Source organism: Cnephaeus nilssonii (assembly GCF_951640355.1).
Source record: "Cnephaeus nilssonii genome assembly, chromosome: 5".
NCBI classification, from domain to species: domain Eukaryota; kingdom Metazoa; phylum Chordata; class Mammalia; order Chiroptera; family Vespertilionidae; genus Cnephaeus; species Cnephaeus nilssonii.
This window is the reverse complement of record NC_137076.1, coordinates 69,058,282-69,085,684: the sequence shown is the minus strand read 5'-3', so window position 1 is coordinate 69,085,684 and position 27,403 is coordinate 69,058,282. Positions and strand designations below refer to the sequence as shown.

The window sequence follows — 27,403 nt, the reverse complement described above, 5'->3', positions numbered from 1 at the left end:
AAAGCATATATTAAATGTCAGACTCTTCCTAAACTAAAATTTTAAACCAAATCTAATATTTTTGGTTTATATCATGGGTAGTTATAATTTTTGAAAATATGCTATTAAACTCAGTTTGGAGGAATATAGGTAAAAATATATAATTTAGAATAACATTAATGACAAAGAGGTCTAGGAAGTAACTGTACCAAAAAATTAAAAATATTTAACCAATGTTTCACTGGCATAAAAATGCTGACAGTTCAGAAGAGCATAGTTTAGAAATACATCAATAACACATTGACACACATATATGCACACATACCTGAACTTAATGTATGATGAAAGGGAGTCAATAAATAGTGCTGAAAATAAATTTGTGGTTTGATAAACTATCCTAGCAAAGACAATATATAGATTACATACAATAGATTTCAAAAGAATTACAGTAGTCCCTCCCCCCTTATGTGGAGGGGATACATTCCCAGACCTTCTGTGGATGCCTGACCATGGATAGTACCTAACCTTATATACACTGTCTTTTCCTATACAGCAATATTTATGATAAAGCTTAATTTATAAATTATGCACAGAAAGATGATCAACAATAGTTAATAATAAAATAGAAAAATTATAACAATATACTGTAATGAAAGTTATGTGAATGTGGTCTCTCTCTTCTTGTGATAACGTGAGATGAAACAATGCCTACATGATGAGATGGCTTGAGGTGCTCCATCAGTGTTCACTCTTGTCATTTTAACCCCAAACTTATCAACTATGTTTTTATCAAAAACAAAAAATACTAAACATAGAAACTAAAAGTGCTGCCATTAGCAGCAAGGAAATCTAAGAGACAACCCATAGAGGGAGGAAATCATTTGAACAAATTAATAAGGTTTCACCATACTGTAAAGTGCATAGAACTACTTAAAATTGACATGGCTACTTAAACAATAACTTAATTATTTTCTTTCCAACTATAAGCCCTGTGAGTGGTCCTTGTTTTACACTCTTTTTTATTTCTTAAAGCACAAAGAATGCTTTACATGATCTAACAGGATCACAACTTTATTGTGATAGTAAGAAAAGTAGAACAGTTGAGTCAGAAAAAAAGTTAAAAGAAAAAACAATTGATCATGTACTTTTATACATTATATCAATTGTTTACTCACATATCAGAAAAGGATTTTTAAAAAAGGATGTATTTCAAGAGGTATCCTAAAAAGCTGTTGCCTCTGTCTCTCCTCTCACACCAGGAAAACCTTCTTGGTAACTGCCATTCATTTACTTTTTAAATATGTTTTTAATGATTTTAGAGAGAGCGGGAGAGGAAGAGAGAGAGAGAAATATCAATCAGTTGCCTCCTGTACACACTCCCGACTGGGGGTTGAACTCGAAACCTGGGCATGTGCTCTGACCTGATACCAGCAACCCTTTGGTGCATGGGACAATACTCAACCAACTCAACCAACTGAGCCACACTGGCCAGGGCTACCACTGATTTAAAAAAAGGCATATTCACAACTCTCAAGATGCTTAGTCTAGTTAGAATATCACAAACTGACAGTGACATAACAGCATAATAAATGAAGCTCTATAGATCTATAGCAGCTACCATGGTATGAAATACTCGTAATCTTCGCTAAGAAAATTAGGAAAAGAATATTGAAAAAGGTAATATTAAAGGATCTTAAAATATTCCATGGCTTATTTCCAACACAACTTTAAAAAAGTACTGTTTCAGAGAGCTGCTGGAAGCAACCACCAGATTTTCCACGGCATACTCTCCTCTAAGGAGCCACAGAGACTAGTTTATCCATGAAAACCACTGGAGGATAGCAGAAAGGAATCATGCTTACCAGTAAACATTTTAGTAACAGCCTTACTCTGTTTCCGGGCAGAACAGAGAAGCAATAGCCATGGTGGAAAGAACTCATGGTGACCAGCTAAAAGCTCTGCCACAGTCCCAGATAAGCTGGTGGACGTCTGTTCACCTTCAGTGACATTACAGCCTTCATCAACAGAATCCACAAGCAGGTACAGGCTTTGCTGGGGAGGCTTCATTCCCAAAAGCGGGAGCAGAACACACCTGAAAGGCATATCCATAAAGCAGTGTGAGCATTGTCGCCTGTGATGTTAACATTTAGTATTCAAACATTGATATTACTAGTGACAAATATGCTTTACCAAATGAATTAAGGTTTAAGAATGAAAATATTGTACAGGTTTCAATTCCTTACTTTAAGGAGAATACTTGTCCAAAATAGTTGCAGTGCCAATAACATTTTCCACAGTAAAGTGTGAGTGTGAGTGTGTGTGTGTGTGTATGTGTGTGAGTAATTCAGCATAATTGAGAAGAGCAGAAGGAACTTGAGGAAACTAGATTTCAATATTTTCTTTCTAATTTTTTGAATCGGTAAAAAGCTAGAATTGTTTATGACAAAGCTAAAATGTGTTGCATGGGGGGAACAAATCTGGGAACCACTGTAATAATAAGAAAAATAGTAAAGATTCAGTATAAGTTTGAAGTGTTTTATCATCATCATTTCTCTTATAAAATGACTGAACTGCACACTAGCTTGTCACACAAATGTTATTAGGAAAAACTATACAAAGATAAACTATAGTCTAGGTCCCATTGGATGTACAGTGTATTTTTAAATTTCAATGTAAAGGATAAATTATTGGGTATAATTCTGCTGAATATATTTCCTACTCACAATTTATATTATATTTGAATATAATGTGATCATAACTAAAACAATCCTCATTCATTTTCAACAAATATTTACCTTATACATGCCTTGTGCTGAGTAAGGTGCTGAAATATACACAGTGGAGGTCATAACCCATGTAATTATAAATACTATAAACTTAGATAATCCTTTCCATGACTGTCTTCTTAATCTTTCAATCCGAAGGCATCCAAGATCCAGTTTATCATTATGTCCTATCAATATTTCTTCATAAAAATCTCTCAAGCCCACTTCAGCCTATAAAAGTGATTTTCAACCTTTTTCATTTTGTGGCACACACAAACTATTTACTAAAAGTCTGCAGCACACCAGCAAAAAATATTATTTTTTGCCAATCTGACAAAAAAAGATCTATTTTGATTCATTCACACCAGACAGCCATTGTTGTGTTGGCTATTGTCTTTGTTTATTTGACATTCTAAGAGAAAAGAGGTCAGTGCCCCTGACTAAATATCAGATATTGCATGTTTTAAAAATTCTTGCAACATACTGGTTGAAAATCGCTGCCTTAGTCCAAACTACCATCATCTGTCACCTGGGCCACCATAATAACCACATGTTCCCAGCGCTCCCTCCAGAGTTCCTGCTGCAGCCGAGTATCCTTTTCAAAATGATAGTCCAGTCACAGTGGCCTTCTTTCAATGACTTTTATCAGATACAATTATACAAAGGCCTTTTCATTTACAGTTTCCTCTGCTGGTATGTGCTTCATGTCTCTCATCATGCAATTAACTCATTAGGGAAATACAAATTAAAACCACAGGAAGATACCACTAGACCCGTGGTCGGCAAACTGCGGCTCGCGAGCCACATGCAGCTCTTTGGCCCCTTGAGTGTGGCTCTTCCACAAAATACCACGGCCTAGGTGAGTCTATTTTGAAGAAGTGGCGTTAGAAGAAGTTTAAGTTTAAAAAATTTGGCTCTCAAAAGAAATTTCAATCGTTGTACTGTTGATATTTGGCTCTGTTGACTAATGAGTTTGCCGACCACTGCACTAGACACCTATTAGAACTGCTGAAGTAAATGAAACCCCTGAAAATACCAAGTGCTGTCACTGATAAGGAGCAATGATACTGCCATTTCCAGTGGTACAGACACTTTGGAAAAGTTTTGCAGTTTCTTAAAAAGTAAAATGTACACTTACCCCACCTACCCCATGGCCTAGGGATCCCACTTCTAGATATTTACCTAAGTGAAGTGAAAACTCAAGGCTACACAACAATCTGTATATGAATGCTTATAGGAATCCTAATAAAATGGTAATATGCAAATTAACCATCACTCCGCTACATAAGCCACGCCCACCAGTCAAGCCACGCCCACCAGCCAATCAGAGCGAGTATGCAAATTAACCCCAATCCAAGCTGGCTGCAGCCACAGAGAGCAAGGTTTCCCAGGTAACAGAGGAAGCCAAGCTTTCCATAGCCGTTGCAGGCCTAAGCCTCCACTCAAGCTACAAAGTTTCAGTTATAGAAGGTAAACAAATTGAAACAAATGGCGGCAGAATTGAGCTTGAGAGAGCAGGCCAGGGTTGCCGGCGGCAACAGGGGAAGCAAAGCTTTCCACACACCCTGGCCATCTCACCCGCTTAAGGCTACAAAGTTTCAATTGTAGAAGGTGAATTAACTGCCACAGAAAATGGCTGCCGCCCCGGAGGGAACAGCAGGCTTGGCTCCGCTCCAGGCTACAAAGTTTCAATTGTAGAAGGAAAATAAATTCCAGATACCAGGGCCTCCGCTTGGGTCGCCAGGGGGCGTGGCCGGCCTGCAAACCACCACAGGCCCCTCGATCAGGCCGCCCCATGCCCCAAGGGAACCCCACCCTGATCTGGGACACCTTTCAGGGCAAACCAGCTGGCCCCCACCCGTGCACCGGGCCTCTATCCTATCTAATAAAAGAGTAATATACAGATTGATCATCACTGCAACACACAATATAGCTGCCCCCATGTGGTCAAAGATCCTGCCCTCATGTGGACACAAGATGGCCAGCAGGAGAGGGCAGTTAGGAGGCACCCGGCCTGCAAGGGAGGGCAGTTGGAGGTGATCAACCCTGCAGGGGAGGGCAGTTAGGGGTGACCAGGCCAGCAGAGGAGAGAAGCTGGGGGCAAACAGGCTGGCAGGGGAGCAGTTAAGCATCAACCAGGCTGGCAGCAGAGTGGTTAGGGGGTGATCAGGCTGGCAGGCAGAAGCGGTTAGGCGCAATCAGGAAGGCAGGCAGGCAAGCAGTTGGGAGCCAGCAGTCCTGGATTGTGAGAGGGATGTCCGACTGCCCGTTTAGGCCCGATCCTGTTGGGATCGGGCCTAAACGGGCAGTCGGACATCCCTCCAGGAGTCCCAGATTGGAGAGGGTACAGGCTGGGCTGAGGGACAACCCCCCGCCGTGCACGAATTTCGTGCACCGGGCTTCTAGTTTTATTCATAAATCTAGAACAGCAATCAAAATTACTGATTCCCATCTACTTGAAAGCAGTATATTAATTCAAGCTGCTTTGCTTCTAGAAGTCGGTAACAAACCAAAATTCTCAGGTACTAACAAAGTCAGAAACTAAGATCCAGGTCTGGAAATGACTGAACTGTTAGCTATGTTAAAACAGCTAGGCTTTCTGATGGTAGAGGATGTAATAATGCATCTATCTTCTGAACCAAATATATATAGCTACACTAATAAAAGAATAAGATGCAAATTGACTGTACCTTCATGACACCCACCAGCCAATCAGGAGTGAGTATGCAAATCAACCCAACAAAGATGGAGGGCTAATTTGCATACACAGACGCCAAGGGGCCAGGGGCGTTCCGCACTGCCCCAGCCACTCCGGCCCTCTGGGCAGCACGGGAAGGCGAAAAGGCGGCTCCGTCAGAGCGAAGGTGGTGCCGGCAGCCAGGGGAAGGAAGGCCTGTCCTTGCACGAAACTTCGTGCATCGGGCCTCTAGTTTATATATAATGTATGTTTGTTTTATTTGGGAAACCAAATATTTAAAATATAAAAATGGGAAATAAACATAGTAAACCTAACATTTACTGAGTGCTTGCTAAGTATGAAGATGATGCTAAGTAATCTCTATGGATTTATCAGTTTATCCCTCACAGCAAGCCTATAACAGAGATACTATTACCATTTCTATTTCACAGATGAAGAAACAAAGGTACAGAGGAAAGTAGATTGCAAAGTGAAACAAGTAGTAAGTGGCAGAGTGGGAATAGAATTTGATAAGTTTCAAAGTTCTTCTTCTTAATTATTATGCTAAACTGCTTAGGAAAATATCAAAAAGTTATATATATATATGAGCTTAAGGTCCAATTAAACAGTCAAGTCCTTAGAGCAGGGGTCCTCAAACTTTTTAAACAGGGGGCCAGTTCACTGTCCCTCAGACTGTTGGAGGGCCGGACTATAGTTTAAAAAAAAACTATGAACAAATTCCTATGCACACTGCACATATCTTATTTTGAAGTAAAAAAACAAAACGGCAAAAACACCCCCATGTGGCCCGCGGGCCGTAGTTTGAGGACGCCTGCCTTAGAGCAACCTGACTAAATTAGTAAGTGGCTAATTTTTTAGCATTTAAATTACTTGAAAACATTTTCATGGGAAAAGCAAAACTATATATTTTAAGATCTTCTAACTGAATATACTACTTTTCAAATTTTACTTTCCTGAGAGTATTGAACATCCATGTCTGTTTGCCACAGATTCTGTACTGAAAGTCACTTGCCTCAATACTGAAATTCCAGAAAATTAGTAGATGGTAGATGTTCCTAATAATTTTGCTACAATTACTATATGATTAATGTCAAGGGACAAATATTTGTGGGGGAAGAAATGAATTATCAATCGTCTCTCAGAACTCTCAAGCTCAGAAGGACCACACCAACATGACAGAAATAAGCCAGTGATCTCACTGAGACCACAAAGGCGCCACTGGCCTAGCTTGATCCTGACTGTGTTGTCCCCTCAGCCTGTCTGCCAGCGGAAGAAAGGGAAACCTTCTCTGATGAAAAGACATTGCCTGGAACTCTACATTCATTTACACACTGGCTAACATAAAATCAAAACTTATTAGACAGAAAAAAATAAAATACAACACTTCTGCTTACCTCCACCACTTCACCCAAGTTCAAGCACCAACCAGCATTTCCTGGCTTCCTTGCTTCCACCTTCACCACCACAGGTCTCAACACAGTAGCCAGTGTGAGCCTTAAATTCTTAAGTCAGATTATGTCACTCCTCTGTTTAAAAGTTGTAATTGCTTCCAATCTTCTCAAAGTGAAAATAAAAATGAATGTCCTTACCACAGCCTCCAAGTCCATACACTGGATGGCTCCTAACTACTTCTCTACTTGTCTCCTGCTCCTCAACCCGTGTTCACTTTGTTTAAGCCACACAGGCTCTCCTTGTTTTTCCTGGATAATATTAAGCCAACTCCCACCTCAGGACTGGAATGCTCTTGCCAGAGACTTCCTTCAAAGCACCCTAACCCCTCCTACTTAAATGGCAACCCCTTTTACCCAACCTAGCCAGCACCTCAGTCCTATCCTCCTTACTCTACTTTCATTTTCCACATAGCACTTCTTGCCAAGTGATATGCTAAATTTTCATTTTTCTACCAACCACACACACAACAACCCTAAAATTCTAACAAACACATATTACACTTGCCACTTTTATTTGCTAACATATCCCAGTACTAATAGCATCTGGTATACTCCTGGTAATTATATTTGATAAACCAATGAATAAAGGAATAAACCAAAGTAGAATTCAGAACTCAGAAATACATACATACATACATACATACATATATTTATGTGTATGTGTGTGTGTCTTACTGTGGTAGTATTACAAATTAATAGTGAAAGATGAGCCAGCCAATTAGCAAATGTTGCTGGATCAGGTAGAAAACAAGTTTTAAAATATTAAGACCCAAAAAGGCTAATCCATAAAGGAAATCATACAGAAAAAGACTGATATATTTGCCTATATTTATTTTTACACTTCAAAACAAAAAAATCCACTCATAAAATGGCCAGCCACAGGGTCAGAAATATTTAAAATAATGAGATACCATTTCACACTGACTTTACAAAACATAAAGAACTTTGACAACAGAGCAAATGTTGGTGACCTAAGTAGAGTCTGTAAATCCAAGTACACTCTACTACAATGGTGTAAGCTGATATAATTTAAAGGGTAATTTGGTACTGTCTCGGAGTTGAAGATAAACATACCACCATATCATCCAAAATTTCACTTGTGAGTATGCAACTTGGAGTCAGTTTTCACTGCCCCTAGAATGTAACCATGAGGACACCCAAACATGTTCTCAGCAGCACTGTTGTAAAGTTAAAAAGCTAAATACATCTTAAATGAGTATCAATATGACAACAACAAATGAATTACATACAACGTAGCAGTTAACGGGAATTACTAGACCCACAGGTAACAACACGGGTAAATACACAAGAATAGTATTAGGCACAAAATGTTGCAGAATAGACACCATTCACACAGAATAGTGGTTTTCAAAGTGTGGGCTGGGGATCCCAGGAGTCTCCTACTCTCTGGACCCTTTCAAGATCACAATAAAACTAAGATGTTATTTGCCTTTTTCACTCTGGTTCTCTCTCAAGAATATAATGGAGTTTTCCAGAGGCTGCATGCAGAAGCAGTTATGATACTCCAGATGTCTTTTATTTTGCCTAATATTAAAAAGATTTGCCAAAAAAAGTAAAACAATACCACTCTTAAGTGTTCTTTTGTCTTGGACAAGATATTTTTCTTTTATTAAGTATTATTTTTGTTAATGTGTAATAAATTTATAATTATTAACTATATTAATACACGTTTTAAATTTATGTTTAAATTTCAAATAAGCATATATTGATAGATATAACCCTCCAAAACAAAAGTTCTTTGAGATCCTAAATAATTTTTAAGAGTGTAAATGGTACCTAGAATAAAAAGTTTTGAGAACTACTGATATGAAGTCAAAAGTATACAAAACAGGAGCAGATTACAAGTATGTGTGTCAACACCCAGGTCTCCCTGCGTACTCAAACTGCATAGACTACCAAACCAGACATAAATCCACAGCAGGGGCCACATATCAGGAGTGAGTAGGTCAGAATTAGGAAGAGGACTGGGGGACTTGCAATGTGGATGATTTTTCTTGAAAACAAAACAGAAAATCCAGACTTAAAGCAAATGTGGCAAAATGGGTTTGTTTTCCTATTTATTTACTTTCCTGACTAACTGAAACACTTTGGGGGTGGAACAATTCCTAAGTCCCATAAACTAAAGTTTTCTTTTTTCCTTTTTTTTTTTTTAATATATTTTATTGATTTTTTACAGAGAGGAAGGGAGAGGGAGAGAGAGTTAGAAACATCGATGAGAGAGAAACATCGACCAGCTGCCTCTTGCACACCCCCCACTGGGGATGTGCCCGCAACCAAGGTACATGCCCTTGACCGGAATCGAACCTGGGACCTTTCAGTCCGCAGGCCGATGCTCTATCCACTGAGCCAAACCGGTTTTGGCCCCATAAACTAAAGTTTTCTACAACCGTTTCTTCCCCTTTGGTGCCATTAGTGTTACTCTTTCAATTCCTGTGAAGTCCATGATTTGCAAGCTGCTTCTCTCTAAAGAGACAATTTAACAAACATAGTAACCGAGACTAAAGCTACAAAAGTTTTTTCTCCTTTCTAAATGAATATGAATTTTAAATGATAAAATACGTTATCAATGTGACAAATCATCATGTATTAAATTAAACTGAGTCTCTACCATATTCTAAACCCTGGAGATACAAAGGGACAAGACGGGCAAGTACTTTGCTCATTCCTGTAAACAGGCAGGAAGTCCAATTAAACAAATGTGGAAAATAATTCCAAATCATGAAAGACACTGAAAATTAACCTTTTGCACTCGGATGTCAAGATTAAAATTACTCTTTGAATGTATCAATAATTTGAAATATAAAAAAATCCAAATAAATAAGTTTGTATGAAAAGAAACTCCAGTTTTTTATTCTACTGCCGCGCTTTGTAAAATCTGGGGTATTTAAAAAATTAAATCCCGAGTAGAATAAAGGAATCGAGAAAAAAGCAAGCGAGTGCAAAGGGTTAAGGAACAAAGAAAACAAAGTGCGCTGATGTGATTTAAAAAAATGACCAGGTATGGAGTATTCTAAGACTCAGTGGACAGGGGAAGCTCTCTGAGGAGGTAATAATAAAGTTGATACACCCAAGTGATACCAGAGCAAGTAGCCACACAAAAATCTGCCAGGCAGAACTTGACCTACTTCAGAATAGAATAAGGGCAGAGTGGATGAGCAGCAATAAACAAGGGTGGAAGGGGTACAAGCTGAGGTCAAAGGCTAGGCAAGGCCTGGACAAGGGGAAGCTTAGACTATTCTAAAGGCAGTGAGAAGCTGTGGGCAAGTTTTAAGCCTGGGAGGTAACATGATCTGTTACTCTAACTGCTCTGTGAAGAGGGACAACAATAGCAACAACAAGACCAAATTGGAAGCCATTGCAGGAGTCTAGGCAAGAGATCATAGGAGCAGCAGCCACGGGAGATGGAGAAGAGTGGAAGTATTTGTTTTATCTTGGGACAGAACAAAGGTAGCTGATGAATCAATGTACAGGGTGAGTAAAATTGAGGAATCAATGAGGACTCCTAAATTTTTTGTGAAAATTAACGATTTCCTATTTAAAATATTATTTCCTTAGGTTTTGTATTGTTAATTTTTTTCACATTATTGTTATATCACAAACCATCCCAATACTCAGTGGCTTAACTTAAAATAACAATCATTTGTGCTTTCTTCTGTGTCTGTTGTTGATCTACTCTGGATTTGGAGTCATGCTGCAGGATGGGTCTTGTCTGCTCCACATCTCTCTCCTCCTCCTTCTTGAACCAACAAGCTCGCCAGAACATATCCCCCTCACATGATGGCAACACAGAGGTCAGGCCCAACCACTCATATTTGCATGTTAAACCTGTTTGAATCTTGTCTGCTAACATCCCACTGGCCAAGGGAAACCACATGGCTGAGCCCAAACAAAAAGGCAGAGAAGCACAGTTCTCTACACAAGGACCACAATAGTGCATGGCAAAGAGCAAGGGTGCATGGAGCCGATGAAAACAAAGGCAAATGAGTCTATGCACTAGTTTCTACATATGCAAATGAGTCAGAATTGTAAAAGGTCACCAGTTTCTGGAAAGCTCCAAATCCTTTTTCAAGATAACCACAGGTAAGACATAATTAGTTCTCTTAACTAATGCTTATCTTAATTAAGCAATTACACAAACATTTTCAAAGTGTATTTTATAATAAAAGACTAGCTATGCATGTATATAATAGAAAAATGACATTAGCAGTATTTCTGAGATTAGGACATGAAAGAAAGTGGTTTGAAATTTAAGACAATTACATGTGGTCAGACATCACTAGATCAACTAGAGGGTAAAGTCAGGCCACAAATCAGAACACACTTCCAAGATTTTTAAGGACAGAAAAGTAAGTATTTAGGTCTTTACTTCATAAAACCAAATTATTTTACTGCATAAAAACCATTTTATTTCATAAAACTCTTTTAAGAAAGCAAAATTGCTAAAAACAAACTGAAGGGCTAAAAAACAAACCAAAAAATCTGCAACCTATATAACAAAATAAAAGGCCAAATCCTTACTATATATATGAAGGTCTTACTAAACAGTAAGAAAAATAAGAATATTCTTATTTAGTCATATCTCCCTATCAACTTAATACTATCTCCGATGCTTAGAAATATTTCTTGAAAGAATAAATGAGCTTAATGTGCTTTGATGAAGTTTGGAAACATGATACATACTTTAGATGGAGCAGAACCAAATTATCAAGAGCTTTTAAAGCCAGACAGAGAAATTTGAACTTGTGTAGATTATCACAGGCTCCGAGGAATGACCTAAAGAAAGCACTGCTTTACTGTGGTTAATTGTCCAACTGTAACCAAGTGAATCAGAATAAAGAGGGGCTAAAATTAAGTAGACCAAGTAGGAGTAGATGAATAAACATTCTAGATTAGGGTAAAAGAATTCAAGAAACATTCCAAGAAAAAGATTAAATACTTTAAAATTTAATATAATAGAAAATAGAGAACACCCTAAAATCTAGTCCAGGGTAATGCTTCTCAAACGTCACTGTGCACAGGATTCACTTGGAGATCGAGGTTGCAGATTCAGAGTCAGTAGACCTGTGATTCTGCATTTCTTATTACCTCCCAGGAGTTGCCAACATGTTAATCTTAAGATCACACTTTTAAGGAGAAAGGGTCTAAAAATAAGAATAATTATGAAACAACTTAGATAATTAGTTTTCCCAGAATTCCCAGTAATGATCAAGCTTCATAACATGTTTTAAAATCCTTTCTTCTTAGCATGTATCAAAGCTGAATTTTTATATCTGTAATTTCTTATTTAATGCAATCCCTGTCTCCTTCTTCTCTTCTCCCCCCCCCCCCCCCCCCCCGCCCCACACACACACACTTAATTCAGTGTCCTGTTTGGCTCACCTCTTTAGCCCTGTCACTCGGCACATATTGAGCACACAGCAGGAACTGAATGTTTATTTAAGCAATGAATGAATGAGTCAATGAACAGAAATGCTAAGAGATGCTGATTTGAACACTGGAAGGTACTTGAGGGACACTCCAGTAAAAAGATATATATTAATCAGAGTGAAGATAAGGCTGTTGATGCAGCTTTGATTGCTATCTTAATAGATACAAGCATTTATATCCATGTAAGTAAATACAATGTTTGAAGGAATGAGTATGAGGAGAGAAGATCTAAGTTTTGCTGGGTAAACACCCAGGCACAATCCAGAGGAACAGCCACTAAAGAACACAGTTGGATAGGGGATTCTGAAAGGAACAAAGTACAGATAATGAAAAGTTGTTGTAAAAGATACCATCTAAGGCTAAAGATAGAGCAGTGAGTTCAGAAGCTACTATACCTAAACAACTTTCTGCACATATGTAGAGAGAGAAGTCAGGTCTCAGGAAGTTAGGAAGCAAGGTGATAGGGAAGAAGCACTTGTATACACACATTTGTGATAACATGAAGGCAAATTTAGGAGGAGATAAACACATAGTGTTTCTTTTTTTCAAAGGAATAGGAAACATGGTCATGTTTGAAAATGCCTATTGGAGCCAGGCTGGCACATGTAAACAAATGAAATGGTCTTGGATAGAATGATGGGTGGTGAGGGACGACTGGATCAAATTAGTGTGTAAGCCCATCTACAGACAGCAGCTAACTCAGCTCAACCAGATTATTGCTCCAAAAAAATTAGAGCCTAATATTGTCAAAATTTCCTTTTTTTTTTTCTCAAGAAAAAACAAAAATCTGGATATGTGTGTAAAATTTCCTGAATTGGGTAAAAAACATACTCACCCTGTAGGACACCACTTTACTCTCTCTGGTCTAAAAAAAATCTGAGTTATTGAGAAGTACACAAATAAAAGCGTGGCCAAGCAGAACTAAGAATGTGGCTAACATTACACGGTATAAGTATGGAGCAGTATGTTGTGCCATTATAATGCAGACGTGATTAATACAGGTGAGGACTGGTTCAGCGAAGGATAGAGTACCAGGGACCAAAGGAAACAGCACGTAGACATGAAGCATAAAAGAGAAAGCCCAGCCAATGAAGAAAGGGAGGATTTTAGGAAGAGAAAGAAGAGTCTGAATGAATGGAAGTCCATCCTATCTAATAATAGAGTAACATGTAAATTACCATCACTCCGCTACGCCCACGATTGGGCGGCGGGAGGCTGGGGGGCGGGACTCGGGGTGGCCTATCCGGCCATTGAGAGGCACAGATCCGCTGCCACTGAGGGGGGCTACCCTGCTGTTGAGAGGCGCAGGGGGCGGGACTCCCGCCCCCTGTGCCTCTCAACGGCCAGATCCGCAGCCGCTGAGGGGGCCTGCCGCGGACACACGGCTGCGCCTCTCAACAGCAGGGTAGCCAGGTGTCCGCGGCAGCCCCCCTCAGCTCAGCGGCCATTGAGAGGCGTAGGGGGTGGGAGTCCCGCCCCCTGCGCCTCTCAACAGCAGGGTAGCCCCCCTCAGCGGCCGCGGACCATCAAAAGTGGGGGAGCTGGGTGCCTGTCTGCTCCGGCACCAGGCCTTTCAGAAGCCTCCGCTGAGCCGGAGGCTTCTGAAAGGCCTGGTGCACCAGCGGACAGGCACCCAGCTCCACCGCGAAAAGCGAAAGCGTGTAGGGGACCCTACACGTGCATGATTCAATCATGCACTGGGCCTCTAGTTAGTTATATAAGGCAGATCATTAAAAGGGAGTATTTTGCCTTGAAAATACCCCACCAGTGAGGTTAAGAAGGAAGCACCCTTCCTAGTCCCATTCTGTTCTTCACCCCTTTATTGAGTTTGCCAAAAATACCTGGAGCCACTGGAGACAGAAGATAGACATCTGGCCACTTAAAACTATCTGGAACAATGCCATATACACACGTGCTAAAGAACAGACAGCAGGTTAATAAATTAATAATCACTACACCACTCTGGTCTGCATTGAAAACTGACCTAAGTGATAAAACATTTCAATTTCCTTTCATATGCAAGAACTTCATCGGTCCTTCAATTAGATTCAAACATATTCTAGATAGGTAAGTAGCATGATTCAGTCATTCAAATGATAATCATTTAGCAATTACTATATGAAAAGTGCTGTTCAAAGCACAATGGTAAATATGAAAAATTAATCAGTCATGAATAATATCATGAAGAAGCATATGCCAAACAGAGGAAATAACAGAAGATACATGCATAAATAACTACAAAAGAAGTTAAAAATCTAAAGAGATATGCAGGAATAAGTATAAATGTTCAAGGAGAAGGAGACTAATAGAAAAAAGATTCCACCATTTAAGGATTCCTATTCAAGATAAAAAACAGTCAAGAGTTCAGACTTCCAGTTTCCTATCCTAACAAGCCATTCCTATCATCGCACAGAGCACAATCTTTTACTCAACATGGGGAAAATTGACATTATACACAGAAAACTCACACCTGGTCTTGCAGATTGTTAAACAAATAAAAATTAGGACACATACATCTAGATCTCCAAAAAGACCTTGACTTCAAGGCATGACAATAGGGACAGCAGGTTCAAAAAGGAGTTTATGGTTGAATGAATTAAATAACCATCTTCACTTCTGCTTCTAAACCAGGTACAGGACCCAAAACCACTGCCCCACCCCCTTATTCCCTAACTCAGGTGCCTCTATCCTTCCCTTATATTTAGCTACTTGGATCTCCATCTCCCACAAAATACTGTTAACTCCTTGAGAACAATGATCAAACGATCTTCTCCCCATTGTCTACTTGTTGAATTACCTCTATCCAGCCTAAATAAAATACATTCCGATTAAAATTCTCTGAAGGACCTATTTAACAAGTCAGTTGCAGTCACTAACCGAACCTACAATAAACCTTGACTATCTGTCCAAAAGTAGAGGCCTACAACCATCTAATGCCATAGACTATGCAAAAATATTTCTTTTAACTTTGAATTGTGTTCTCATGTTTACATTTGACTATGATTATATTACAGCCTCCCAATCATAGAGGAAGTATATATCTAATGAATTATCAGAAACAGTTGTTCCAATACCAAAATTACCTAATTTATTGAATGATTGATTACTTTAATGATAAAAAAAGTGACTCAGGTTTCTGAAAGATCTAGTAGGAGATTAAGTTAGAGCATCACAATGGCCCAAGGAGAAACACTAGGTTTTCTCTACCAAAATACAGACTGGGAATACAAAGCATTCATTAGCTCCTTCGGCCAATCAGATAATCCGTACTGGTGTGGATTTTACACACATCTCCAATTGCTTCTTATTTCTCTCCAATTAGCTAATCACTAAAATTCACACAGGAAAACAAAAATAAGAGGATCCTCTGAGTAGAAGGATCTTTTCCAGGAAAATCTGTATTATTATAAAGATCTGCTCAGGATCAGAATATATAAAAATATACAGTTATCAGACATGATTTTAAATATTTAAAAGTATCAGAAGTTTAATATGAATTCCAATAAAATAAATTACATATTTAGTTAGGCTAAGTTAAATTTAGTTAGACTATACTCTAAAACTGATTTTCTAAGGTGTCAATAAATCCAAATAGCTTATGAAATGACTTACATGAAATGCAAATTCAGCTCTTCAACTAGTGATGGTATCTTAAGAAAAAGCATTAGGTCAAGAGAAGAGTTGTTTATGTACAGAGGCTTGAAGTCTCTTAAAAAGTAAAGTTTTGCCGAAACTGGTTTGGCTCAGTGGATAGAGCGTCGGCCTGTGGACTCAAGGGTCCCAGGTTCGATTCCGGTCAAGGGCATGTACCTTGGTTGCGGGCACATCCCCAGTAGGGGGTGTGCAAGAGGCAGCTGATCGATGTTTCTCTCTCATCGATGTTTCTAACTCTCTATCCCTCTCTCTTCCTCTCTGTAAAAAAATCAAAAAAATATTTTAAAAAAAGTAAAGTTTTATAATAAAGCCTACATTATTAATTCCCTATGGACATAGTGAGTCCATGTTAAACATTGTCCATCAAACCTGGCATCTCATATTTGTGCTAGCAGATTTCCTCATTGATTTATGAATGATATAATAGTTTTAACCCAGACTTTGATTTCTAACAGCAAAAGATAATAGATTTGATTGGATGGCACTTATACATTAAAAGGTCTACAAGAATATCACACTTCAAAGACACAACCCTTTGGCTGAATTTCATAAACCCCTCACCTGTTGGAACTGTGTGCCTCTATTCATAACGATCATCCCAGACTAACTACTGATCACGTATATGGGTAATCTGAAAACTACATTCAAACCTCAACTGTGACAAACATCCATTCTCCACAAACTTCAAAACTATTCCTCTTCCCCGTAAGTCCTCCAAAGGATGTCTATGATTACAAACCTGTACACATACACACGTCTTTCATATCCCAGCTCTGCCCTTTACTAGCCTGTAACCTTGTACAAGTTACTTAGGCTGTGCCTCAGTTTCCTTATCTATGAAATGGGACTAATAACTGTTATCTACCTCACAGGGCTGTTAGGAAGATTGAATGATTTAATACTGGTAGAGCACTTAAACAGCGACTCACACAAAGTGCTTGCTACTATTATTCTTATTTTCAATAGATTTCATACCATTAGATCTGAAGACATCAAAAGAACAAAATCACTTTCACAGCAATTCAAAGCCTGCTCAAATGAGTCCAGACACACACACGCACACTAACCTTCAGTGCAGAGTATACCTGTCTTTGGGAAACAAACTTTGCCAGCTAAGAACAACTTATTATGTAGGTAATAAAAGTATATGACAAAATGATTAAAGCAGCAGGGAGACAGTAATAGCAAGCACAGAATAACTATTTGCCTCCTTTTACAATGAGTAGAGGGGTGATATGCAAAAAGTTTTCAAGTAATCATTTTTTTAAAACACATTTTGGATCTGGAACCACACTGAAAAACAACTTAAAATTGTTTTGGGGATTTTTTTTTGTATCACTCACTAAAAGTACTAAAAATGATGACAAATTTCCATTATTTTATAAAGATCACATATTTCATCAGTCAACTTTTCATTTACTTGCAAAACGTATTAGCAAATTTTCTTCAGATTCTCAATGGTCTCTTTCAAAGAGAACTTTTCTTATTTAAAGGAATAATACTGTAAACAAAGAAGAGAGTAGATTCTATGCTGAGAATTCCTCTAAACTCAGGACCAGGTATAGTTTGCCCTTCCTAAAAATGCAGCCCAGTTTCCAAGTAGCTATATGTTCTTCACTACAAGTCGCTAAATGTTCTTCACTACCATAAGAACAGATATCCCTTACCAATTATAAGTAATATTAGAAAAGCAAATAAATATTTGGCATACATTTGAAAAACAATTTGTTTCTACAGTGCTTCAAATTCTGTTATAAAAGACATTTTTAATCCATACCCTGTGCAAACAGAGCTTAAATTTTATTTCCTTCAATATTCAAATAAACATGTTCACTCAAAACCACAGATTACCCCCAAATTTATAGCAGAAGTACAGGTACTCCATGAAGTTTTTTATACAAAAACTAGGATAATCTAAAAAATTTAATTTTCATTTTTGTATAGAAACTAGAACACCATGACATTCTTATTGTTACCTTTTAAATGCTTCAGCTGGGTTCCTCTCACATTCCCCGGGCTGTAAGAGGCTCTGGATTGCTGGATCCCTTAGCTTGTCCTCATATCCTTGGAGCAGCCCACTGTGGCAAATCTGGGCAACAAGACCTCTAACAAACCCTCCAACACACAACGTGTCCGAGTCCTGGGCTTTGCAGAAATGAAAGGCCAGAGCCTGGCGATGTAAACCTCTCTGCAAGCCTGTAGGTGAACTTGGCCACAAGAGCTCAGTACATAGGGCTGTCTTGCCACTGCCAGGCCCTCCTACCAACAACACACCCCAGGCAGCGCCCTTTCCAGAAACAACACCAGCATTGCTCCCAGAATTCACTAAGAGGGGGGGTGTGTTGACAGTGCTGTTGCAGCAGTTAGTTTTCTCCTGGAGGCAATGCTGAAGCTTGTGGAAAACCCACTCCCTACAGTAAAACTGCTTCCCCTGCAGTAAACTCGTTTGAGCCATTTTGCAGACTTTCTCTTCCCAAGGATTAGTCATAATAGGTTTCTTATCTTCAACATTTGCTAACATCAGAATACATCAACACGGGTCTTTACATCCACTAGGACATAACTGGCTTGGTAAGTTGACTTGGAATGACAGAGTAACCAGTTACAGTAAAATTCAACGGCCACAGAGTCCATCTGTCAATAGAATGTGCAGGACTTTACTTGGCTCTTTATTCTTGATTGTCAGCAGAGAATATGTTAGTTTAATTGTTGAACTGGTGAACAAGTGCCTGGTTCCCAAGCTCAGCAGCACTTTTTCTATATCTTGATGGGTCACATGGCTCCATGGTTACAAGCGAGTTTATGTGATTGTAGATCCTTCAAGTATGCACATGAGACAATACATCTGGAAAACGAAAGAGAAAGCCCAATCTTTCAATTTGTACAGAATGCTTCTCCAGATTCAAACTGTTAATTCTGTATCTGAGAACTAGATCAGAAAAGGTGTCCATTATAGTAAATGTCATCAGAGATTAGAGTTATACAGTAGGTAGGTAGCTCTATACTTCTTGTTGAAGAATAGCCCCTCAAACTACTAGATCCTGCCACTTTCAGGCACAGGGACAACGGCCAGGGACGCAACTGTGTAGGCTGTGGTCTCTTATATGGCATAAATGACAAGCCACTACTAACACCTCTTATTTCAAAGCATTCATAAAATGCATTTTTCAAGACAAATTCTTAATGAACTTGTTCACAGGTTCCTCTTCTAAGGTGTCTGAGTAGTCGACAATTTCCACAAGTAAATGAAATAAAACAAACAAAAATATCTTCGTGCAAAATATATGTTCAAAGCTTACTTATCAAAGGATACAATTTACCAGTTAATCCCCAAAATCCACATTTTCATTTTTGGCACTTTCAAAAAAGTTGGACAATTACCCTAAAAATAACGATTACATTTTTCTTTCTGTATTTTTCTTCCACTATGGTCATGCTTCCCAAAGACCTACATTCTAATCGTTACCCTAGATTTGTAAAAGGCTTGAAGAGGGGAAAAAAAAACAAAAAAAAAACGACGTGCACACAGAGTAACATCCTTAAGCCTTAGCCAAAAAGATCTCTCCACTGGCTTGGTCAGAATAAGCACCAGGGAAGGAAGCTCTACCCACTTGCACAGCCCAGCCAGCCAAGGACTCTGTTTACTCGACTAGCCACACTTCTTTGTTGATAGTTTGCAAAATCTAGGGGCATGATTACCCGGGCGGAGGCTGGATGGCAAAGGGTTAAAAAGAAAAAAAAAAAAAGAGGGGCGGAGGGGGATGATCTCACATGAATGATAAATCCAAACACAGGTACAACGTGAATCTTCCCTCGCTCCGTGCCAGAGAGGAAGGTTTCGGATGGGGGTGCGGAGCGCCATCCACGCCTGCGGACGGAGAAGAGGCTGCGGGGAGAATTCCTTCCCGGGCAGAGAAGGGACGCGGAGTGGAGCGCTTCAGCGCTGGTGGGTGTTCGCCTACAGTTCCGGCCGCCGGTTTCGGCTGACAGACAAAAGGAATTCCGGGATTCCCGGCGGCAGAACCAGCTCCATCTAAGCAGCCCCAAAGAGCCACAGGGGCCACCTCGGGGTGGGGGGGGGGGGGAAGGGGGGGCGCAGACCGAGGTGCAGCCTCCTCTGGGAGGTCTTCCCTCGCAGAGGCTGGGAAACCCTCGGCAGCCCGCCCCGCCCTGAGATTGGGGTGTGTCTTTCGAAGGGGGAGGGGGGGCCCCACGTCCTTGCCAATCCCTGCCGAGGGGTCGCCTCCGAATCCGCGTCCCGCTCGGCGCCCCCAACCCGCGCGCCGATCCCGCCCCCGCCTGGCCCTCCGCGGAGCCAGGGGATCCGCGCCGTCCCGGGGTCCCAGCCTGGAGAGCGCGCGGGTGGGTCGGGTCCGTGACCCGGCCGCAGCCCCCAGGCTTCCGACCCCAGGAGGAGCCTCGCCTCCGCCGCCGCCGCCGCCGCCGCCCTCGGTTACCTCCGCCCCGGCCGCCGCCGCCGAATCTCAGCCTCAGACACTTGCTTCTGGGAGACGCCGCCGAGGCCAGCGCGCCCGGCGCTCCCGCTGCAGCCGCAGACTCCGCCCGGCCCGGGGCGCGCTCCCCGCGCCGGATCCTCCGCTTGGCCCCGGCAACTGCCAGCTCCAGCTGCGCCGACAGCCAGGGTCCTGCTCCTCCCAGCCCCCAACGGCCAACCGCCGCCGCCGCCGCCGCCAGGGCAGTGACTGTCTCAGGCAGCCCCGGACCGGCCGGCCCCGCCCCTCCCCGCCCAGGCCCCGCCCACCACTCAGGCCCCGCCCCGCCGGCCGCTGCCTCCGCCGGCGGCCCCGCCCCCTGCCCCGCCCCTCCCCCACCGTGCGGGCCTGGCGCCGCCCGTGCCGGGACGCGTGTGGCCGCCTGGGACCCTCGGCTCGCGTTGCGGGGAGATCTTTCTCGGGGTGGCCTTGAGGCCCCTCCTTCCTCGGGGACGGGGCGGGGAAGGGGGCGGGGGCGGCGCTCTCACGTCCCCGAGCTCACGCGAGCCGCTGCTCCCACCCTCCCGTCACCGCTCGGCCCTAGCCTTCCTTTGTCTTGCAGGCCCCGGGGACGGGCTGGCTTTGGGGGCCATGTCCGCTCGGAGGACGGGCAGCTGGGCCGGGGGATGGCCCCTCGGAGCCGCCGGTCCCAAAGGGCCACTCCAGGTTCGTCCTCCCCTTTCAATCCATTACATTCTTTTACTTTCTTAGCCTGGAGCTGAGAGAAGAAAGGACAAGGCTGGAAAGTGCACAAATGAAAACGGCAGGGGTCTGCGGTGGCCTTACCACCGCCCCTGGAAGAGGACGCGGCCTCCACAGGGTGGAGGCTGGAGCGGCCGCTGGGGCTCAGCCCCCCGCCCCGTGGGCAGTTCGATGACTTCCAGAGGCCACCGCAGGGGAGACAGGCCAGGGTCGAGGTCAGGAGGTAGAGCCAGATGGATTGCCCTGGAGGGCCGGACCAGAAGCAGGCCGTCTAGGATTAGACTTTGCACCCGCGTGGACCTGGATTATTGAGATTTCAGATTTCTGCTGGGAAAGTCAATGTACTTACTGTCAACTGGTAGAGGAGAAAATGTGCTATGTTGTTTTGCTAAAACCATGCGCTCTCTCTATCTCCAATTCTTCATTAATGTGAATGTGTTTATTTCCCAAATATTAAGCTTTCTTTTCCATCTGGCTTTAGGAATTTCAAAGTAGAGCTTTCATATTTAGAAAAACGGGGGTGCGCTTATTTTTCCATTCTCTTTACTCCCCATCCATTGTCTACTGATCTTAATATTTAACTGTAATTCATTTACTGTGAATTCTGGGGTTGTTTTCCAAAACACAAGCAAAAAAAAAAAAAAAGGCTGAAGACTAATTCTCTAGAATTAGAGTGATGAAAATTAATTTTTAAAATCTACAGTTTTTATTTACGTTCACTGAAGCACTTTTCATTACCAAGTCAATTGTTTATACAGCTAGTTTGCATGAAGCTTTATAGTCCTTGACTCCCTCTGGTTCATGGCTGTTAAATTGTGTTTGGAGAAAAAAAATTAAATGAGAAATATTTACATGATATTTCCACTAAAACTATTTGCTAATATGATCAAAATCATTTCTGCCCAATAGAGAAGTGAGACTATTTTCTTAATGCTAACTAACCATCATGAATGCTGTTTTTTTTTAATTTTTTTATTTTTTAAAAATATATATTTTATTGATTTTTCACAGAGAGGAAGGGAGAGGGATAGAGAGCCAGAAACATCGATGAGAAAGAGAGACATCAACCAGCTGCCTCCTGCACACCCCCCACCGGGGGATGTGCCCCCAACCAATGTACATGCCCTTGACCGGAATTGAACCTGGGACCCTCCAGTCCACAGACCGACGCTCTATCCACTGAGCCAAACCGGCTTCGGCATGAATGCTGTTTTAAATAACATAAGGGATAGCTAAACTGTAATTAATCTTCAGACTCATTTAGACTTTTTTATTTAAAGTTTATCTTACATTTCGTATTTATGGCTCTCCCCCACCCCCTGCCCCGCCCATTCCTTGTCTTTAAGGTGGAATCATGGCAACACTAGGAGGTTCATGCTTTAGGAAAAAGTATGGTTTTGGCCGGAGTCACCACATACCCCTGCATAGGCTGTGCACTGCACAAGCACAGGTGGCACCAGTCAAATGGCCTGTGATGCACTTCACAGACCAGAGTGTCTCAAGGTAGTGGATGCAGTTACAGATCATGTGTGAGCACCTTTAACAAAACCCACTTCCAATGGTTTACTACATAAGGGCTTGTTTCTCTTAAGTGATAAAAAGCCTGGATGGCATCCCCCTTCTACCTTTCGGACAGTAATAGAGTGGAGCAAATATATCTGTAAAAGTGGCTGCCTAATCTGAAGAAATTGAATATGACTTGTGTTGATAAAATGATCCTGGACATTTTGACTTTATACAAACAACAAAATCTTTAGTAAAACTAATTAAATGTTTAATAAAAATTAATTTAAAAATATTTTTAAAAGTCCGAAACTGTCGTCATCAATTTTTTTTTTGAAAATCAATATTACCACATTTTGACTTCGTAGTAGGAGAAAACATCATTAAAATGTTGACAAAAGTCTTCTCTAGCATATTTGCCAAAAAGGCTCGGTAGTATTGGAAGTTAAACTTGTTTTTTACCTCTAAATCAACCTCTTGTGGGCTATAAGGCTTTTGGTGTGCCAGTTATCTGTTGCTACATTATATATCATAACCTAAAGCTTAGTGGCTGAAAACAAAACTGACTGACTATTTCTCACAATGTGGGGATTGACTGGGCGGCTCCAGATGGTCTCCCCTGGGCTCCCTCATGCACTTGCATTCAGCTGGCTTTACTGGGGTGCGGGGTGGGGGGAGGGGAGGGTGGCTGCAGAGAGGAGGGTGGATGTGTCTTCTCCCCATGACTTCTTCACAGCATGGTGGTTTCAGAACTCCAAGCAGAATCTGAAAGCCTCTTGAGGCCTTGCTCTGGAATTCACCCAGCGTCACTTCTGCCAAGTTTGTAGGTCAAAGCAGTTCACTAGGACGGGCCAGACTCAAGGGGCAAAAAAAACTCCACCTTTTGATGGAATGAGGTGCAAATATTACGGTCATGTTTTTGAAGTACCACAAATGGAAACCTTTTAGGATTTGACACATAATTTAAACTTTCCACCAGAAAAAAAAAATGCAAGCATATATAATCTGTGTTATTATAAAGGAATAATGCCCTTCTATGTCACAAAACTCCAGATTAAGAAACAGCTTCTCACATGATCTCACTCATTTGTGGAATATAATGAACAACATAAACTGATGAACAAAAATAGATCCAGAGACAGAGAAACATCAATCAGAACGTCAAACCTCAGGGAGGATAGGGGTGGGTGGGAGTAAGGGGGAGAGATCAACCAAAGGACTTATATGCATGCATATAAGCCTAATCAATGGGCACAGACACCAGGGGGGTGGGGGCATGAATGAGAGGTGTGGAGTAATGGGGGAATAAGGACACATATGTAATACCTTAATCAATAAAGAAATTTTAAAAAATATAATAAAATCCATTAGCCATTAAAAAAAAAAACCAGCTTCTCTTAAATTCAATGAGCTACTTAACATGAATAAATAAAAATAGAATCCAAATATATGTGTGTGTATATATATATATATATATATATATGTATATATATATATATATCCATTTACACTGATACTCTTCTCAGTATTAGTTCTGTGTTTATCAAAATTTATGTTTTTATTCAACATAATGGGACCTTAAAGAGTTAAGGTACAGAAAATTTGAATGTCATAGTTGAACAGAGATTGATAATTTGTTTGACTTTGACAATATTCTCTTTTCTAGTTCTATAAGAAAGTACTGGTTTTAACTAGCCTATCACTCTATCTCTGATTAAATTATTTTAAGGAGGTTAAAAACAAATTTTTGCCTTCTTTAGTCATTGGTGGTTGAAGGAATTTTTCCTTCAAACAGGAAAGTCAAATAGAGTTTTTGCTTAGTTTGGTTAATTATTAATAAATAAATGAGTAAATTAACTAGCGTGTGTTGAAATGTACATCAACATGAACATTTTCAAAATAATTTCACACTTAATAACTGACATCTGCAATATCTTCTCGAAATATATATCTATTTAATATAATATTTATTGTATTATGATACTTGGTCACATTTCAAATGGTAGTTTAATTTGGCTAAATTCTAATTAAAATGAATGAAGACTATTTTATTTTATTACTTGTATTTGCTTATATACATTTATTATTTGCTTTCAGAGAAGATAGAAATGTCATATAAGTAAGTGCCTGGCATTTCAGTCTATAATCTGTCATTGATAAGATAAAAGCAAGACTTTCAAATATGTACACAGGTCACATAAAGGAAGCCCTCATAGGGTTCCTGAAATTTGAGAGCAACAAGGTGCTGCCATTTGATAACAAGACCCAGAGTCTGGAGAGAGGAAAATATCTTAATCAATGTATGCTCTCAGATCAAGGCAGAAACAGTTCTTGAAAAGTTCATTGTAGGGAGGTTATATATCAGAATCAAAGTCCACAAATTAAATTGAAATGAAAAACTCCAGTTTGAAGGATTTGATGCACCATTGCTGACTGTGAAGATGGAGAGAGCCTTTGCAAGGGTTGGAGAGTGGCCACAAAGAGCTGAGCGTGAACCCAGACAATGAAATGGGGATCTTAATTCCTATAACTGCAGAGAACTGAATTCCACCAATAACCAGAATGAGCCTGGCCCTGGCCAGTTTGGCTCAGTAGATAGAGCGTTGGCCTGCGAACTGAAAGGTCCCAGGTTCAATTCCTGGTCAAGGGCACATGCCCAGGTTGCGGGCTCGATCCCCAGTGTGGGGCATATAGGAGGCAGCCAATCCATGATTCTCTCTCATCATGGATGTTTCTCTCTCTCTCTCTCCCTCTTCCTTCCTCTCTGAAACCAATAAAAATATATTAAAAAAGAAAAAAAGAATGAGCCTGGAAGAGGACCTTGAGTTCCTCATGAAAACACAGTCAGTAGACATCTTGACTTCAACCTTGAATACATAAACCCACTTGAGTCTGCCTGGACTCCTGATGTGCAGACATTGTGAAATAATAAGTGGATGCTGTTTTATTTTATTTAATTTTTAAAAAATATATTTTATTGATTTTTAACAGAGAGGAAGGGAGAGGGATAGAGAGAAACATCGATGAGAGAGAAGCATCCATCAGCTGCCTCCTGCACACCCCCTACTGGGGATGTGCTTGCAACCAAGGTACATTCCTTTGACCAGAATCGAACCTTTCACTCCGCAGGCCGACGCTCTATCCACTGAGCCAAGCCGGTTAGGGCTGGATGCTGTTTTAAACTCCTATGCTTGTGATCATTTATTTTGTAGCAATAGAAAACTAATACAGATTTTGGTACTGAGAGAGTTAACATGAAAGATACCCCCAAAAGTAGAAGGGGTTTTTGGAATCAGGGAGTGAACTGTTGGAGGCTGTTAGAATTTTGAAGAGCATGATAGAAGCAGTGTAGTTTGCTTTGCAAAGACTGTTAGTAGAAATAAGGACACGCCAAATACTGCTGGTGAGGGCTTAGAAGGAAGTGAGGACAGGTACTGGAAACGAGGAAGAGAGATTCTTGTTAGGTAGCAGCTTCGAAAAATTACCTGCGGTAGTGAGCAGAATTTGTAAATGATGAGCTTGAATATCGATGGAGTTGAGATGGTTTCTAAGCAAAGTTTTGAAGATAAGACCTGGTTTCTTCTTTCTACTTCTAGTAAAATGTGAGAAGAGGGAAAGAAATTGAAGAACTGTTAGACCAAAAGGAACCAGGACTTGATTTGGGACAGAGTGAAAGCTGTGGCAGGGCTGTGAAACCTTTTGCTGCAATACTGGAGAGATTTAAAAAAAAAAAAAAAAAAGTAAGAGGTATTCCATCACAAGAGATTAAAGGTGTGCCTCACAGATCCTAATCAAAACAGGCAGCCTCCAAAAAGCTTATTGGCAGTGTCCCTCACCATCTCAGCTGAAGCCAAAAATAGAAAAAAATCTGTGGATGAGCCTTTTGTCTAATGGGGTGAGCTCCCCTGAAATCCACATAAAGCTACAAGGTACTTGGTGATCCTTTGTCACCAGGAGCACTGTCAGCTGGGACTAAAAAGGGACAGATAGCATCTGACATAAAAGGAGACTCTCAGCATCCCACACTCTCCTGCAGGAAACAGGGGTTGATCACACCACTCACGAAAAAGCATTACCTGAATTCTCACAGTCACCATTTTGGACACCTCTTCTGACACAAGCTGCTGATGCATGTGGTTTCTTGCCACTCTCCCACCCAATGATAAGCTGCTGACGGGCAGGGGCCACGCACACTGCTTATGGTCCCGTCCACCCCCACCCATTACCCTTGGCTTGTAATTCCTCAGCAAGAATGTCAAATACATAAACGTACCATGACGAATACAACCACATAACTACTTTGATAAAAAGCCACCTCCTTTAATATACCCAGAACATGATATTTTCATTTCAATTCAAATGATCATATCTTCCCATCCCACGCAAATCTGTTCCTCCTCCTGGATTTGCTCTTACTGTTTGGCTACATTATCCACTTGGTTGCCCAAGACAGAAACCTAGGAATCACCCTACACGTCTTCCTTTTCTTACTCTTCATACTAAACTCTATTTTTTCTCTCCTTACTATCTTTTATATCTGTCCTCACTTCTGCTTCTCATCATTACTGTTTAGTTCAGATTCTCATCTCTCCTGGTCTTCCTACTTCAGCCTCAACGTCATGCATTCCATCTCCCATACTATTGCAAAATAATCTGTGGAATACAAAAAGCTGACATCTTGCTCCTTTGTTAATTTTTTTTTTTAATTGG

General features: G+C 40.8%; 1 protein-coding gene across 2 annotated transcripts in view; it reads right to left on the bottom strand.

The window, feature by feature from the left end:
• The window catches only part of ANKRD50 (ankyrin repeat domain containing 50), a 33,455-nt gene extending 12,777 nt beyond the window's left edge, over positions 1 to 20,678 (bottom strand). The window contains exons 1-4 of one of the 2 annotated variants that reach the window (XM_079771193.1): positions 20,453 to 20,678; positions 19,767 to 19,863; positions 17,972 to 18,840; positions 1,842 to 2,071 (exon numbers count right to left, since the gene is read on the bottom strand). In XM_079771193.1, the coding sequence (XP_079627319.1) occupies positions 1,842 to 2,071; positions 17,972 to 18,516 (775 nt within the window). In that variant the 5' untranslated portion in view covers positions 18,517 to 18,840; positions 19,767 to 19,863; positions 20,453 to 20,678. The remainder of the gene's footprint in view (positions 1 to 1,841; positions 2,072 to 17,971; positions 18,841 to 19,766; positions 19,864 to 20,452) is intronic. The other variant, XM_079771192.1, reaches the window with a different exon arrangement.
• Between the last annotated feature and the right edge of the window lie 6,725 nt (positions 20,679 to 27,403).